The 14,915-nt window shown below is 38.8% G+C and overlaps 1 protein-coding gene across 2 annotated transcripts in view; it reads right to left on the bottom strand.

The window, feature by feature from the left end:
* SORCS3 (sortilin related VPS10 domain containing receptor 3) overlaps positions 1 to 14,915 on the bottom strand; it is a 152,207-nt gene that overhangs the window by 36,834 nt on the left and 100,458 nt on the right. For both annotated transcript variants that reach the window (XM_021708864.1, XM_021708869.1), the window contains 3 exons: positions 10,658 to 10,771; positions 6,762 to 6,933; positions 4,265 to 4,451 (listed from right to left, as the gene is read on the bottom strand). In XM_021708864.1, the coding sequence (XP_021564539.1) occupies positions 4,265 to 4,451; positions 6,762 to 6,933; positions 10,658 to 10,771 (473 nt within the window). The remainder of the gene's footprint in view (positions 1 to 4,264; positions 4,452 to 6,761; positions 6,934 to 10,657; positions 10,772 to 14,915) is intronic.

Here is a 14,915-nt window from a genome sequence, read left to right on the forward strand (position 1 = left end):
TTCTTTCTTTTCTTTCTTCCTTCCTTCCTTCCTTCCTTCCTTCCTTCCTTCCTTCCTTCCTTCCTTCCTTCCTCCTTCCTTTCTTTCTCTTTCTTTCTTTTTTATTTTTTGAGACAGGGTCTTGTTCTGTTGCCCAGGCTGGAGTGAAGTGGCATGATCATAGCACACTGCAGCCTCAAACTTCTGGTCTCCTGCCTCAGTCTCCCAAGTAGTTCAGACTACAGGCGCATACTACCATGCCTGGCTAATTTTATTTTCTGGTAGAGACAGGTTCTTGCCATGTTGCCCAGGTTGGTCTCAAACTCCTGGCCTCAAGTAATCCTCACACCTTAGCCTCCCAAAGTACTAGAATTACAGGCATGAACTACCGTGCCTGGCCTGCATGATTTCTACCACTACTCCCCACTATTACCACCATATTTTGAAGTAGAAGTTAGAAGTCCCTCTGAGGCTAGTGGGTATTTTCCTGAATCTCACTGGGCTTGTTCTGTGTGATAGGTAATTTTATATTGAAGGAAAACTTATTTGGACAGGAACTGCTGTTTGTGTGGGGAGACAAGCTAGCTCAGATTGTACTTTCCTGAACAATCAACAAGTGTTCAAGAATCTATGTATCTACAGCTTGAAAATGCTCTCTGAATAAAGCTCTCTGTTTGTCCCCAGATATATGGCACCTCAAGATTTATTCCAAAAAATAATTTCAATCTTGTCACTTTAGATGCACACTTGGCTGGGGTCTAATTATTTTAAATAATAAAATTTGAATTATTATTTTTGTATAATTTTGCATGGTTATTCTGAACACCTGCTTTCCATTGGGAATCTGGAGTTTTGTTACATGCCAGGCAAAGATGCCAAGTCCTCACTAAAAACTATGGGAACTGAGTCTCTAATGAGTATCTCTTTTAGACAGATGAGAGGAAAAAAAGCACAAGGTGTGAAACAATGCCCACTTTCACTGCTTTATTTAGTCACTTTTGATGGTTTACCTAATTTATTTCTCTTTATTGTCTGTTTCACTGATCAATGAGGAAGAGAAAGAGGCTCTGGGAAGGGGTCCCTGACTAGTCCATATCTCAGGAGGGAGATGAGCAGCCTTAGTTCTTATATTAACACCTTAGACTCTTTTTCCATGCCCACATTCAGATCTCTCATTCTTCCCCTGCTAGGAAAGGGGTTCCCTTTACCCTGAAACTCATTGTTTCTCTTCTTACCACTAGTCCCCCAAAAAGCATGAAGCCTATTTCCCAAGCCACCTCATGGGAACTGTGAGCTCTTCCACAGTTAAGCAATGATGTAGCTATGGCTTGTGGCCCTAGAGTTTCTTCTGGGCTTTCTGTCACTCAGGGACCTTGACTCCGTCAGGGCTGACACTATCAGACATTCTCAATGACCGAAAGATAAAAGGAGACCTCCTCTCTGTACACTCATGCCAAACACAAAAGGGATAGGGCTTTCATGAATTGGAACACCATCATACATGGTCTTTATTCCAGCTTGAGGTCAAGTGTGTTTGTTAAAAATAATTATAAGAAACAACATCATGTAACAGCTTTTTGAGAAAAGTTCCTGAGTCAGAAACTTCAACTTCCAGTGTAGAGACAAACTAAGGATCAGTTAGAAGAAAAAATATCTGAAGGGATTCAGGAGGAAACATGCAAACTCTTAAAATCTTCACTGTCAAATAGTGCCCTTTTTGATAAAAATCTAATAATCTGTGCGAGATTGGTTATTATGGGCAGATAACAACTACTTTTGTTAGCTAATGGCCCAAGGTAAGGCCAAGAGCAGTTTTCACTATAATAACTGTCTGGTAAATGCAGTCATGATTGATTTGGAGGGAATTATGAGCACGATAAAAGTTTCAAGGAACATTTCCTCCTTCGAGCACATAACCCACAGCATGAACCTGTTCCTTGCTGTTGTGTTTTTTTGCCACTAAGATACATTAGCCTTCACATGTGGAAGGCAAAGCCCACTCATGGCAGAATCAGAAATATGGGTGGGGCAGGTCCTTAGAATGGAAGAAAGTCCATTTTCTTTCCTTGTCTTCATTTTTAAATGTAGCAAAAATGTCAGGGGGAAAGTTAATAGGAAGTACTTAGTAATTACTACAATAACAGGTAATATTCATCATGTGCCAAGCTGGGTGCTAAGTATTGTTCTGCACACTGCAAAAAAAGTAAGAGACTGAAATTGCAGTCCTTAGAAAGGTCTGCATGCAAGGCCAGTCCTTAGCTGGCTCCCAGTCAATAGTTAGCTGATAAGAGTGGTTTACTCTGCCTAAGTTGATCTTGCAATCAATATGGTTTATTCTAAAGACCTGCTTTCCACCTAGAGTTTTGGTATGTGCCAGGCTATGGATACCTACATGACTAGCCTCCAGTAAAAAACTATAGGCACTGAGTCTCCAATGAGTTTCTTTTTTTCACACATGCTGTTACAACTCACTGCTGGAGGAGTTAGCGTGTCCTATGTGATACCATGGGGAGAGAGCTCTTGGAAGCTTGTGACTGGTTTCTTCCAGACTTTCCCTCTAAGCCTTTCTCCTTTGCTAATTTTGCTTTGTATCCTTTCACTGCAATAAATCAATCATAGTCATGAATTAAACTATATGCTGTGCCCTATGAATCCTCCTAGTGAATCACAAACCTGGTGGGGGTCTTGGGAACACACACACATTATCCAATTTGATTCTCACAGTCTCCCTACTAGATAAGTATTTAGCATGAGCAATTAGAGGCTTATAAAGGTTAAGGAAGTATACCAATCTTAGCAACAAAGGAACATGATCAGAATTCAAGCACAAGTCTCCCTTGCTCTAAACCTGGGCTCATAAACACCTTACATACCACCCACCTGGGTTTCTGACCTGGTGCTTCTGGCATAGAATGACAGTAGTTGGTTTGGTGTGGATATCACCACTTTGCATATTAATGACCAATTTTCAGCAGCTCCCCCACCTTTCCCAGTAGAACATAAATTCTAAGGGCAGGACCATATCTACAGTTACCCCCTGTGCCTAGCAGAGTACGTTGCACATATTAAGATCTCAACAAATATTTGTTGAATAAATTAGTGAAGGATAGGGTATTTTATGAGCTTACGGTTATAAAACCCTGTGAGGCAAGGTAGCAGTGAGAATAAAGCTCTTTTAAAATTGGAGTTTAGAAGATCCAGAGATGAAATAATTTATCTCATGCTCACGTAGACTAGCATTTTAAAGAACATAATTGATCTATAATCCGGATCTCCTCTCACACACATCCCTGTCACTAAACCTTGTACTAGTTTTGTGACTGGAGAGATAGCAGACTAGCTAGCGTAGTATTTGCCAGGGATATCTTAAGTGTAAGTTGTTTATATAGTAGAGTTTATGCCATCATTGAGTTGCTAACAGGAAAATTGTTGCTTGTCTTCTACTTAGACTCTTCAAACTTATAATTTATGCCATATATAGCATGAAACTCTGAAGTGGGGCAGCCAAGGGCTTCCCTGACTCTCTCATAAAAATCCATTGTGGGTAAGAACCACAAAAGTCCTTAGATCCATGAATGTCAATAATAAAGGTATAGGAAACCAATTCCAGTCCCACAACATTTCCTTGACCCACCACAATACTTAAGTTCCTGCTGTACACAAAATGAATTCAGTTCAAACAAAATATTTTGGAACTTCAACTACTGATTTGGCTTGTTCCAAGCAATGGCCAATAGCAGTGAAATACATTCTAGGACAACACATCATTTTTGAAGCATTCTTAGAAGTATTAAAACAGAATGAACTTACAGTAATCTCAGATGTAAAAATTAAATGTTTTTGTGTGTTTAGTACTACATTTAAAAAATCTAAAGGGGTTCCTTTAATCCTTCTTTGGCTCTTCCAACAGAAATTACTTTGACTTATGCTGTTTTCCTTATGATAAATTGAAAATGAGCCTGAGATCATCAACCAGATGGGTTTCTATTTCTTGTCTTTTCAGGATTCCCCGAATGTGAACCTATACAAACCTGAATGCGTGTGCATGTGTGCATTTACATCAAAGTAGTGGTGCTGAAAATGAGGGGCCAGTTGGTAATATGATCCAAACTTTCAAAATAATTTATTTCAGTATCATAAAAATCTGAAACAGAAATGAGTATGCTTCTCAATCTTTTGATTTAGGTCACAGCAATAGTCACACTGAACCTGGCCTCAGCTCTGAATTATTGGAAGTCTGCCAACTGGAAGGAAAGGAAGAAGGAGGGTGGTTTATGCTACTTACAGACCACATGCAGAAAGAGGACAGCTGTGTCTGAGCCAAGGTTGTTCTCTGCATAGGCTGTCACCTGGAAAATTCCTGCACTCTTATACACGTGCTTGATGCCATCCTCGATGGGGCTGAAGTTAGCATAGGACACGGCAATCCCATCCCCAAAATCAAGCTGGATGTTTGTCCTTTGGAGATCACCCTGCAAAAGGGGATGGCAGTTGGGTCAATTCACATGGTCCAAATCGTCTCCTATCTGATGTGTCTTTCTGTGGCTTTAGCATCACCTTCTGAGAACATACAGTCTTTGTCCTCAGAAACATCCTCAACACAGACACCTATCTAATATCCACTTGGGCACTATGGACCTATTGTTCCTGTATGCCCAAGCTTGGGGCACCCTGAGTTGTTATAACACTGGCAACATAATGTAGAACCTCTATGAAACTCTGAAGTGGGACAGCCAAGGGCTTCCCTGACTCTCTCATATACATGGTTTAATTTTTATTTTTCTTTGTTATAATAATAATAATAGCAATCACAGTAATAGCTGCTACTCACAGTTTTGTTTTGTTTTGTTTTTTGTAGTTCCAAGCAAGTATCTCTTTAACAGTTCATACTATAGAAAATACTATCATCCCATTTTACAAATGTGTGCAAAACTAAAGTAGTTCAACCAAAGTCTCATAGCGAGTAGTGGAAGACCCAACTTTTGAACCCAGATAGTCTGGTTTCAATACTAATGCTCTCAACTGCCATGCTATAGGTATGATTTTTTAGTATTTATTATGTGCCATGAACTTGCTAATCATTTAATTCATGCTATATAATGCTATCTTCAAAATAAGAATGTGAGGTCAAACAATTATTCCCATTTTATAAATGAATCCTGCTTACTATCCAAAATTATATATCTTATCCTTGGACTTCCCTAAACTTACCTAAACTCCCTCTTCCCTGAAGCCTCTCTGACCATCTTAGCTCATAGACACCACTGCTTTATGGAAGACCAAGAGCTTTCTGGGTGCTTCCTGGTGACATGATGTCAATGTCTCAGATGAATGTATCTTACCAGCCCAAGCCAGCCCTTAGCTTCTTAAGGAACAGTGCTGAACCTCAACCCTCTTGATCCCTCCCCATTATATTGGGCCAACACTTTAGGTGAATACAATGAACCTCAACACAAAGCAAAGATCCTGCATGTTGAGGAATAGTATCACTCTGTTCATATATAATGATGGATGATGGAATAAAGAGAGAAATACAACATTTTGTAATTACAAGTCAGTCCTTCTGCCCAATCAATGTGAAGGATCATAGTTTCACTTTCCATCTCTTCCCCTATGGCAGCCCAGATGTGAATGAAATATTGATAGGTGTTCTCTTGCCCCCCACACAATGTCAACTATCCTTGAGTTTATGAATATAAATTAAAGTGGAAATGAACTGAAGGCAATTCAAATGGATAAGATCATGGCTCTTCATATCCATTCAAGAGTAGGTTTTTATAGCTCTGGTCCTGGAAACTCCCTAGTGGAAATGTGATAATGACCTCCTCTGAATCTTAAAGTCCTTTAATTCAAGCATCTTGTATGACTGAAGGCTGAAAAATCTGTCAGCCTAGGATAAGGAACTTTTACTATCCTGTCTAGCATGGTCCTGACTTTAAAGGTTTCTGAAGTGCTCATACTTGTGGGGGAGAAAATAAAACATAAAAAGACTCCTGGCTTGCTTTGCCCTCTTTCCAAGACCTCAGGAGCACAGAGTAATTTGCATATAAATTTAGAGGGCTTTGTCAATCAGGAAAGCCTTCTTGCTTCACCGCCATCAAGGAGAGCCTGAAATGTTCCTAGTTTGGGAAGAAATTAAGTGTTCATACAGGGAACAAGAAACAGACAACAGAGTCATTCCCATAATAGAAGGAATATATGCAGTCTGATTTCACTGCTCAAATTGCAGAAAACACTAAAACGTGATCTAATGGAGCATCTAGCTGATGGAAAAGCAACTAATACAACATTCTTTATAAAGATGTTAAAAGGATTCCAATAATCTTCCCCACCATCACACTCATACTTTCAAGACCTTTTAAAAGCTTTGAGGGCTTTTCTAATCAGTGGGATTAAGGGACAGAATAAAGCAAAAGAGCCTCCTAAAAGTAATGGATAAAATTTGAATTTCTTTCTTTTGGCAAAGTTTACAGTTTATGATCTTATGGTAATAGACATTCCCTCAGCAAAGCAGACTCTGAAAAGGAACCCTGTAGAATATATTCAGCTCTTCATGCCACAGTGACAAGTGGGCCCCCATGGCAGCCTGGGTTTTTGTTGTGCAATAAAGGGAGAAGTGTCTCTAAATATCTCAAGTCATCTTCTACTCTTGTCCCCAGAAGTCTCAGCTTCTGACCCTTGGTTTTGCTGCTGGGGAATGTAAGCTCTTCTTTTCTTTCCTCTTTGGGAACAGGGAAAGGAATGCTTGTGAGATGACCTCAGAGACCCAGGTAGACACCTACCTCCTCCATGAGGATGATAAAGGTTGCATTGTGACCCTGCTCTGCCACCAGGCGCCCATCAGTCGTCACCACATGGAGGCCCCGGGGAGCTTTTCCAGGGCACATCTGAGCCTTGGCACTGTACTTCTCCCTCAGCCCATCTGTGCAGTTGTTGGATACAATTCGGCGGTACCTAAGGAGAATTGACAACTGGTAGTGGTGTAGTTTGTGTGTATTAGAAAGAGAAGGCAAGAGAGCAAAAGCAAGACAGCTGCCCCTAAAAACTGAGTTTCAAAGAAGACAGACAGCTATGAAGCTCAACAAATGCTGAGGAACTGCTATCCCTCCCTCTATCTCAGGAAGAGTAGCTCCTTAAACAGTATTATTGATCCTACCTGGCGAGCCACAGATTGGATCAGAGTCTAAACCAGACAAGAAAAATCAATATCTGACTCACATACAACAAAAGAGGAGGCAGACTCATTGGACTAGGGAATTGGGAAAAGCAGGTGCTTCTCCCTATGAAGGAGGGAACTGTTTCTATTTCCCTAAGGCCATCTCCAGCTTTCTCTGTGCCAAAAAAGCAGCTAGAACATCAGATTTCTTCTAACTCTGATCAGAATGCCTTTTCCTAACCTCCCTCTACCTCCAGGATATCATTCTTTCCCCTAATGCCTAATAGCCCTTACTCCGGAGTCACTGGGATATTTTCTCTTTGCTGATATTTCATTTTTCACTCAACATAAAATCCAAATCAGAAGCACAAATCTGAAACTCCTATTCAATCCCACTAGGTAATATTACCGTACAGAGGAGAACAGCGCCAAAAAACCACATGACAAAGCACTGTGATTTTCTGTGATAAGGACGTAATTATATACAATGATACTATGTCCTCTCCCTTGCCCACCAACCCCAGCATGTGAAGTCAAGTCAAGAGCTTGCCTGCAACCCTAACCTACGTGCTGGACATTATTTCCAGACACATCACTATCTGTAAGGGTAAACTAAAATTAATGATCTGGTAGAATCACATAAATAAGCATACCACCACTACCACCATCACCACCATCATCATTATCAATATCATATCTTGCCTTCTTTCATATTTTATGCCAAGAATAATTAACCAATCCATCTATGTTGCTTTCTTCTGGAGATCTTGGAAGAAGAGAAATTTGAATTCTTCTTGAATGATACTCGTCCTCTATCAGACCTGACATTTTCCCTGACTTCCCCCACTGCTGAGTTACACTTCCATTCAGAGATCTCAGGGGTACGTTAAATAAATGTTGTATGTAGTTATTGTCTCAGATGAAATTGTGATATATTCTCTTGTAGATATATATCATTTTTAATTTCCAACTGAGCTCATAAGAGGTCTAGAGCTGTGCTGTCCAATATGGTAGCTCAATTTGTTTCTATCTATGGAGCCCTTGAAATGTAGTTAGTGTGGTATGTTGAAATGATAATATTGTGGATATATCGGGCTAAATAAAATGTTTTATTACAATTAATTTAGCCTTTTTTACATTTTTAATTTGGCTATTAGAAAATTTTAAATTACATATGTGGCTCACATTATAGTTCATTGGTTATCAGTGGTCCAGATAAACAAACTTTTGTAATCAATTTTTACTGACCTTTCATCATAAGATGTTTATTTTTTACTGATAATAGATATTTCAGTGAGAACCCTGTCTTAATGTAAGCTTGGTATTTTTTATTATTCTTCAGTTTCAACTGGCCATCAACTCAATGAGACAACATTTACATATCTTGGAGATAATGGTAGACATCTATAGTCTATCCTTTGGAGGGGCTTTTCCCTTTTCTCTTCTTGATTTATTTTGTTGTCTATTTGGGGTTTTGGTATGGCTAAGTTGCTTAAAATTGGGTCTATTTATACATGTCACATGATCATATGAGATGCCCTAATACAATTCTTCTCCAATTATGTTCAAGTTATAATCTGGTTGGAAATTTGGTGGCCCAGCTGATCACCTGTACCCATTATATTTCCCTTCCTCAAACTTCCTAGAACTTTGTTCTCTGACATCACATCTCCTTAAGTTCCTGCTGTTGAATCTGCAGTTTGAATGGCCTAAATCCCTAAACTAGACTCCAACAATAAAATAACACCAAAAGTCCTTAAATTCCAACTTAGACTCCAAAAATAATCTTCTCAGAATGAAATATTTGGCTAAAATGCCATGCTTTTCAGAGTAGTTCCAACCACTCAACATTTCTTTTTCACATTTTTTTTTCCCTTCTGTTGATATTAGCTGGGTAAATAGTACCCACCAGTATGCTATAATCAGGTATGGTAAAAGTACCAAGAAAGCGAATAACTTATCAGAGATGACATAAGATTCAATGGAAGAGTAAGATTGGTGTCCAGAATTACTTAGTCCCTTGCTACTCAAAGAGTGGTCCAGGGACCAGCAATATCAACATCACATGGGAGCTTGTTAGAAATGAAGAGTCTCAACCTCAGATCTCCCAAATCAGAAGGTAGATTTTAACAATATCCTCAGATGATTCACAGGCACATTAAAATTTGAGAAGTGCTATTTTAGATCTCCCATCTACTTGCCAAATTTGTCCTGGGTTATAGAGGCAGCAAAGGAAAAGGCAAAACAACAACTTTCCAAGGAAACTTTTTTTTTAAGTACCTGAAATAGTAACTAATGAGTAAACAAAAAGAGAAATACACATAATTTAGGAATTATCTTTTTGTTGTTGTTGTTTTAATCAATAATCAATATTTTTTTATTATGGTTTTGTGGGGTACAGTTAAGGGTTAGGTATACAAATATGTTTCATTCAGGCACCCTGTTGATAAGAGGTGTTTCCCCATCCCCAGACAGATATTTGCTACTGTTAATCCCACCTCCCCCCCCCATAGTTTCCCACTACTGTCAGTCATTTTCTTATACTATTACACTGGATGTTAAAGGTCCATTATATGAGTGAGAACATGTGATACTCGGATCTTTGTTTCTGTGAGAGGTCACTCAGTATTATAGACTCTAGTTCCATTCAGGTTGCTGCGAAATTCATGATTTTGTTCCTTTTTATGGCTGTGTAGTATTCCATCATGTATATGTACCACATTTTTTTAATCCAGTCCTCTTTTGATGGACAGCATCAAAGCTGTGTGTACCGTGACATTTTTATTCCAGAGTTTTCTAGAATGGCACTTTTAAAATTTCATTTTAAGTTTTCAGCATCAGTGTATGAGAGCTTCAGTTCATCTATCACTGGAGAACACTGTAATATCTGCATACCACTTGCATTAAAATTTACTAAACTCGAGGCTCAAGTAATAAGGCTGCATCTCTTTCCAGATGAAAAGGCCTAAGTAGAGCCGGGCTCGGTGGCTCAGCCGTAATCCCGCGCCTTTGGGAGGCTGAGGTGAGTGGATTGCCTGAGCCCGCGGGTTCGAGACCCGCCTGGGCAGCGAGACCTCCTCTCTACAATAAATCAAAAAATCAGCCGGGCGTAGTAACGTACGCCTGTAATTCTGGCTACTCGGAAGGCTGAGGTGGAAGGATCGCTGGAGCCCAGCAGGTCGAGGCTGCGGTGGCCAGGAACGGCCACTGCACTCCAGTCTGGGTGACAGAGCGAGACTCCAACTCAAAAAAAAAAAAAAAAGAAAAGGCCTAAGTAAAACAATAACTATGGTCTATCACGGGTAAATGGCAAAAGGTATCAAAATCTGGTTGACCAGAAATTTCTTCAGATGCTCCCCAAACAGATACTCTGGGCTAAACAACTCTGTTTCCCTCAAAAGCCATTTGTCATAAACAACTCTATCTACACTCCATCTTCTTCAGTAGCAATGCATTCCCTTTGATCACAACTTAGGGAAACAGGAAAGCAGTGAATTGAGTTCCTTCAGGTGTTTTACTTACCCAGTGCTGTTAAAATAGCTTTGACCAAGGCTACAGTCCTTTGATGGAGATGCTGGATTGTACCAGAAAGCTGGGACACATTGGCTCTCCCCATGTCGCTCATAGCCATAGTCACTGTCAGGAAAATGAATATTGCATAATTGAATATATACAAATGCTAAAATACCCACCAACACACACAAACACACACATATCCCTATCATGAACCAAAAAGACTCAAAACATTATTTTTAAATGTTTCCATTGAGGGCAAACATTAATTCTTTTGAAAATGGATTGTTAGATTTAGAAATAATCCCAAGTCATTTGGAGTTTAGTGTATAGGAAAAAAGTCATGAATAATAAAGTGGAAATTCTAGGTGTTAAAAAGGTATTGATACAAATAATGTGGCAGGTACACTGGCCTGGGAATAAGGTTAGAGGATGCTATAAAAGAATATTTTAGGTCACAGTAGAACTATTGAAATAAGTAGATGATAACCAGGAGGATGACTTTAAAGGTCAAGATACATTACTGCAAAATGAGTAAATATGTGTTGCTCCAAAATTGACTTCATATATTTTATTTTCATTTTTTCTGCAAACTCACCTTCTCCCAAACAAATATATAAATGCGCATTCATATGTATACACACAGACGTTCTTCCTGACTATATAAGACACAGAGTCCTATTTCTCAAAAAATAAAAATAAAAGAAAACTACACTGTAGCCCTTTTCTGTGTTTCTGTAAAATCCCCAAATTCTAGCCATAACAAAATGAGGAAACAAAAGTTTGATACTCTCCTCCTTTTCTCCCACTACAAAAGGAGGAAGTAACAGACCAGTGTAGGAGAGGAAGGTCCCCACCTGAAGTTCAAACATGTTTCCTTACTTCTTGGAGTTTCATAAGGCTTTTAAGTGTTTAAATGTCAAGTAGAAGAAGAGCAATAAAGTAGGTAAAAGGTATTGTTGTTCTTGTAACCCATCATGAGGGCTGTTTCCCTTGGCAACAGAATTCATGCTTCTATGTTAAGCATCCTAAGGTTTCCTCAAACCCACAGACTGAGTAGAATAAACTGGACATACAAGTATTAATCCACTGAGTGTTGATAAAGCACAAAGCAACAGGAAAGGAAGTTGCTTTCTTAGCACTCATACCTTTCTTTTTCATATTCTTTGAGCCAAGATTTTGTGAAAGTCCAACAAAAACAGAGACAAATTATATGTATGCATATCTAGAATAGGAATGAAGGGGAGTTGGGACTACGAATTTAATTTCACATTTATTTATCACTCAATGTGTGCCCTTCTCTGTGGAAGAAGTGTGACAATCCCTATTCTCAAAGGGTTTTCAAACTTTGGGGGAGAGAGATATCACATCCCCTATACCCAGCTAAAGGACAAAACAATATAGTATGCTGTAGAGCATTAAATAGTACTGGTAAGAAGTACCAATTGATCAAAAAACTAATATACGTTATCTTCTCTGACCCCACCCCACCTTGTCACCCATTTTCTTCTACCAAACACTTAACTGAACACTCCTAGTCAGCCCTCTCAACCCTCTTTATCTTTGCATGTGTTATGCACTGGACTTGAAGCCCTCTATCATTTTCTGTGTATAGTAGTCTGCTACTTAATTTTTGATATCTGTCATATGAATCCATCCCTGATGCCCCAGATAAAATCTTTGGAGTCATAACATGTTAGAAACTGTAAATGGAGGCTACTGAAGAGCAATAATCTTTGTCTTTTTTTTTTTTTTTTAACCAATATGAGTTCAGAACAGTACCTAGGACATTGCAGGTATTAAGCAAATATTTGTTGAGTGAATGGATATTCTAGTCACCTTTATATCTATCTCTGCAGGAAGACTGTGAGGCTATAAATGATACTCCGGCGTGAACCCAGAGAGTATCTTGAAAGATTCCTGTGGTGTGTGACTAGAGTTGTGGATTGCTACACATAAAGGTGAAACTCAAGATTGGCTTTGATATGGCCATGTTTAAATGAAACTAGAAGAAAGGAAGAAGAAAGAAACATTCCTGCCAAGTACACTTTTTGTCAAGTCTCCTAATTAACTCTAGAAGATCTTCCAGCCTGACAGTTCACATTGACTCAGTGTAGCGCCAACTTGTAATAGCTCATGAGAGCTCACTGTTAAAATTCCCAAGCTAATTAATGGTTGTTAAGCAAAGCCACTATTAAAAAATAAGTTACATAAAACTTAAATTACATAAAAGGTAACAAATACTGAAAACACGTACATTCCTATTGTATTTTTTTATTATATACAATGTGTATTATATATAAATTATGATATTATCTATCCTATTGAGGTTAGCTACATGTATGTATCTGTATGGGGGGAATATTCTGTAACTATGTAATGCTGTGCTGCTACCTATATTGTCCCAATCCTGCATTCACTGATGTTATGTTGAAATCTGTCATGTTGGGACTGTGAACGACAATTAGCAAAAACTAAACAGGGTTTATTGCTTGTTCCCAGAGAACTGGTAGTTGCATGCTTACCAGTACACCACTGAATATCTTATTTCTAAGCATTATTTATCCGTGAAAACATTGAGCTGTGCCGTGTCTGCTTTCTACTTCTGTAAAATTTCCCAATTTCTTTATGAATTAGATGTGTTAAATATCCTGCTAACTGTAGAACATGTTGGTTACTTATGAAGGAAAGGTACTCTCTTAAGTACCTTCAGGAATGAGAAAAGCTGTCTTCATGCTCTTTGCCAAATGTAACTGTCTTCAGCAGTTCTGTTCAGCTCTGCTCTCTGCTAGTAATACAGTAATTTTAAAAGGTACATCAGGCATGTTGCTTTGCCCCAAAGAATAAAAGCACCTCATTCATATTTAAAAACATTAGCAGAAACTGGCTGCCCCCAAGCTGTGGGCTTCTTCATTAATTTCTGCTAAATATGTATTAAAATTTCTCATACTGTCCAGCCTCCCTCCCAGCTCTTAAGTCTGCATGATTTAGACAAACAAGCAGCTCCAGTGGCTGCTCCAGCTTCCTGGGGAAAGGTGTTTCTCTGTTGAATTTTGAAGTTTGGACAGACTGCACCAGAAAGTTTGATTTGCCTCAGGAAAGCATGCTGCCACAGATTCTGCAAACATTCATGCAGTTTCCTTCAAGAAATAAGTCACTTCTGTGTCTTTCTTGACTATAAAAGCTTTAAAATTTCTAAAATTTAGGGGGAAACTTGTCCACTTCCAAGAACCTATATGTCTTCCAAATCCTGGCCAGGGAAAAGACCAATTCTAAATAAGGGACAGCCAGAACAGTTCAAAAGTCATGGTGTCTTCAGCACAAGCTGCAGAGGTTGCCCAACTCTCAGACCATGCCAGGCTCTATCATACCTCTCTGACTCCCAATTCCTCCATCCTCCTATGTGGCAATTGAGATTCTAGCATCAGTGATCTATAGATACCCCTGTCCCATTTTCGGAGGCCATATAGCATGGCAGGTTTGGAATCAGGCAGATAGAAGTTCTTGGGACAGAGTGTCAACAAACAGAAGCAGCCACGATAATAACAAAAACAAAGGATTAGTAATTAATATCATTACCATTTAGCTAAGGCATAAGGCTAAATACAGCAATAAAGAAAGATAATTATATCTTAATCACTTCAGGAATTGCTTGGAAAAATCCAACAACAGTTCCTCAAGTATTACTCCTGACATAATCCTTTTTAACCACCTGCCTTATGCTTCTCCTCACCAACAACCAACTTTCTCATCTATCTATTCTCTTTATGTCAGTTTCTTGTCCACTTCCTTGAAGGATTGTCTATGTTTCTTTACTAACTCAGCAGGAAATTCACAGAGTACCACCACCTCCTCCTGCAGGAAGCCTTCCAAGATTACTTCATGTATCAGTGATCTCTTTGTTCTGACCACCTCTAGCACATATAGTCAGAACTAGTACTAGAACTTTCCATAATAGTGGAATGCTATTCAATAGGGTAACCCCTAACAAAAGCAACTGAGAAATTGAATTTTTAATTTTATTTCATTTGAATGCAAATAACCACGTGGGACTAGTGGCTAGTATAATGGATAGCGTAGTTCTGAAGCATAAAATTCAGCATTTAATTATGCTTTTATTATTTTCTGTTATGCTTTCTTTCGGTGTAATAACTCTTTTTTATACGTTGTTTATTGTTTTGTTTATACTTTGACTTGTCCACTATAGAAACAAAACAAAACAAAAATGCTTGTTTGCGCTCCATATGCAGAATACTAAAAGTTGAAT

This window comes from Carlito syrichta, unplaced genomic scaffold (genome assembly GCF_000164805.1).
Source record: "Carlito syrichta isolate Samal-C Ts95f unplaced genomic scaffold, Tarsius_syrichta-2.0.1 Scaffold65117, whole genome shotgun sequence".
Taxonomy (NCBI): domain Eukaryota; kingdom Metazoa; phylum Chordata; class Mammalia; order Primates; family Tarsiidae; genus Carlito; species Carlito syrichta.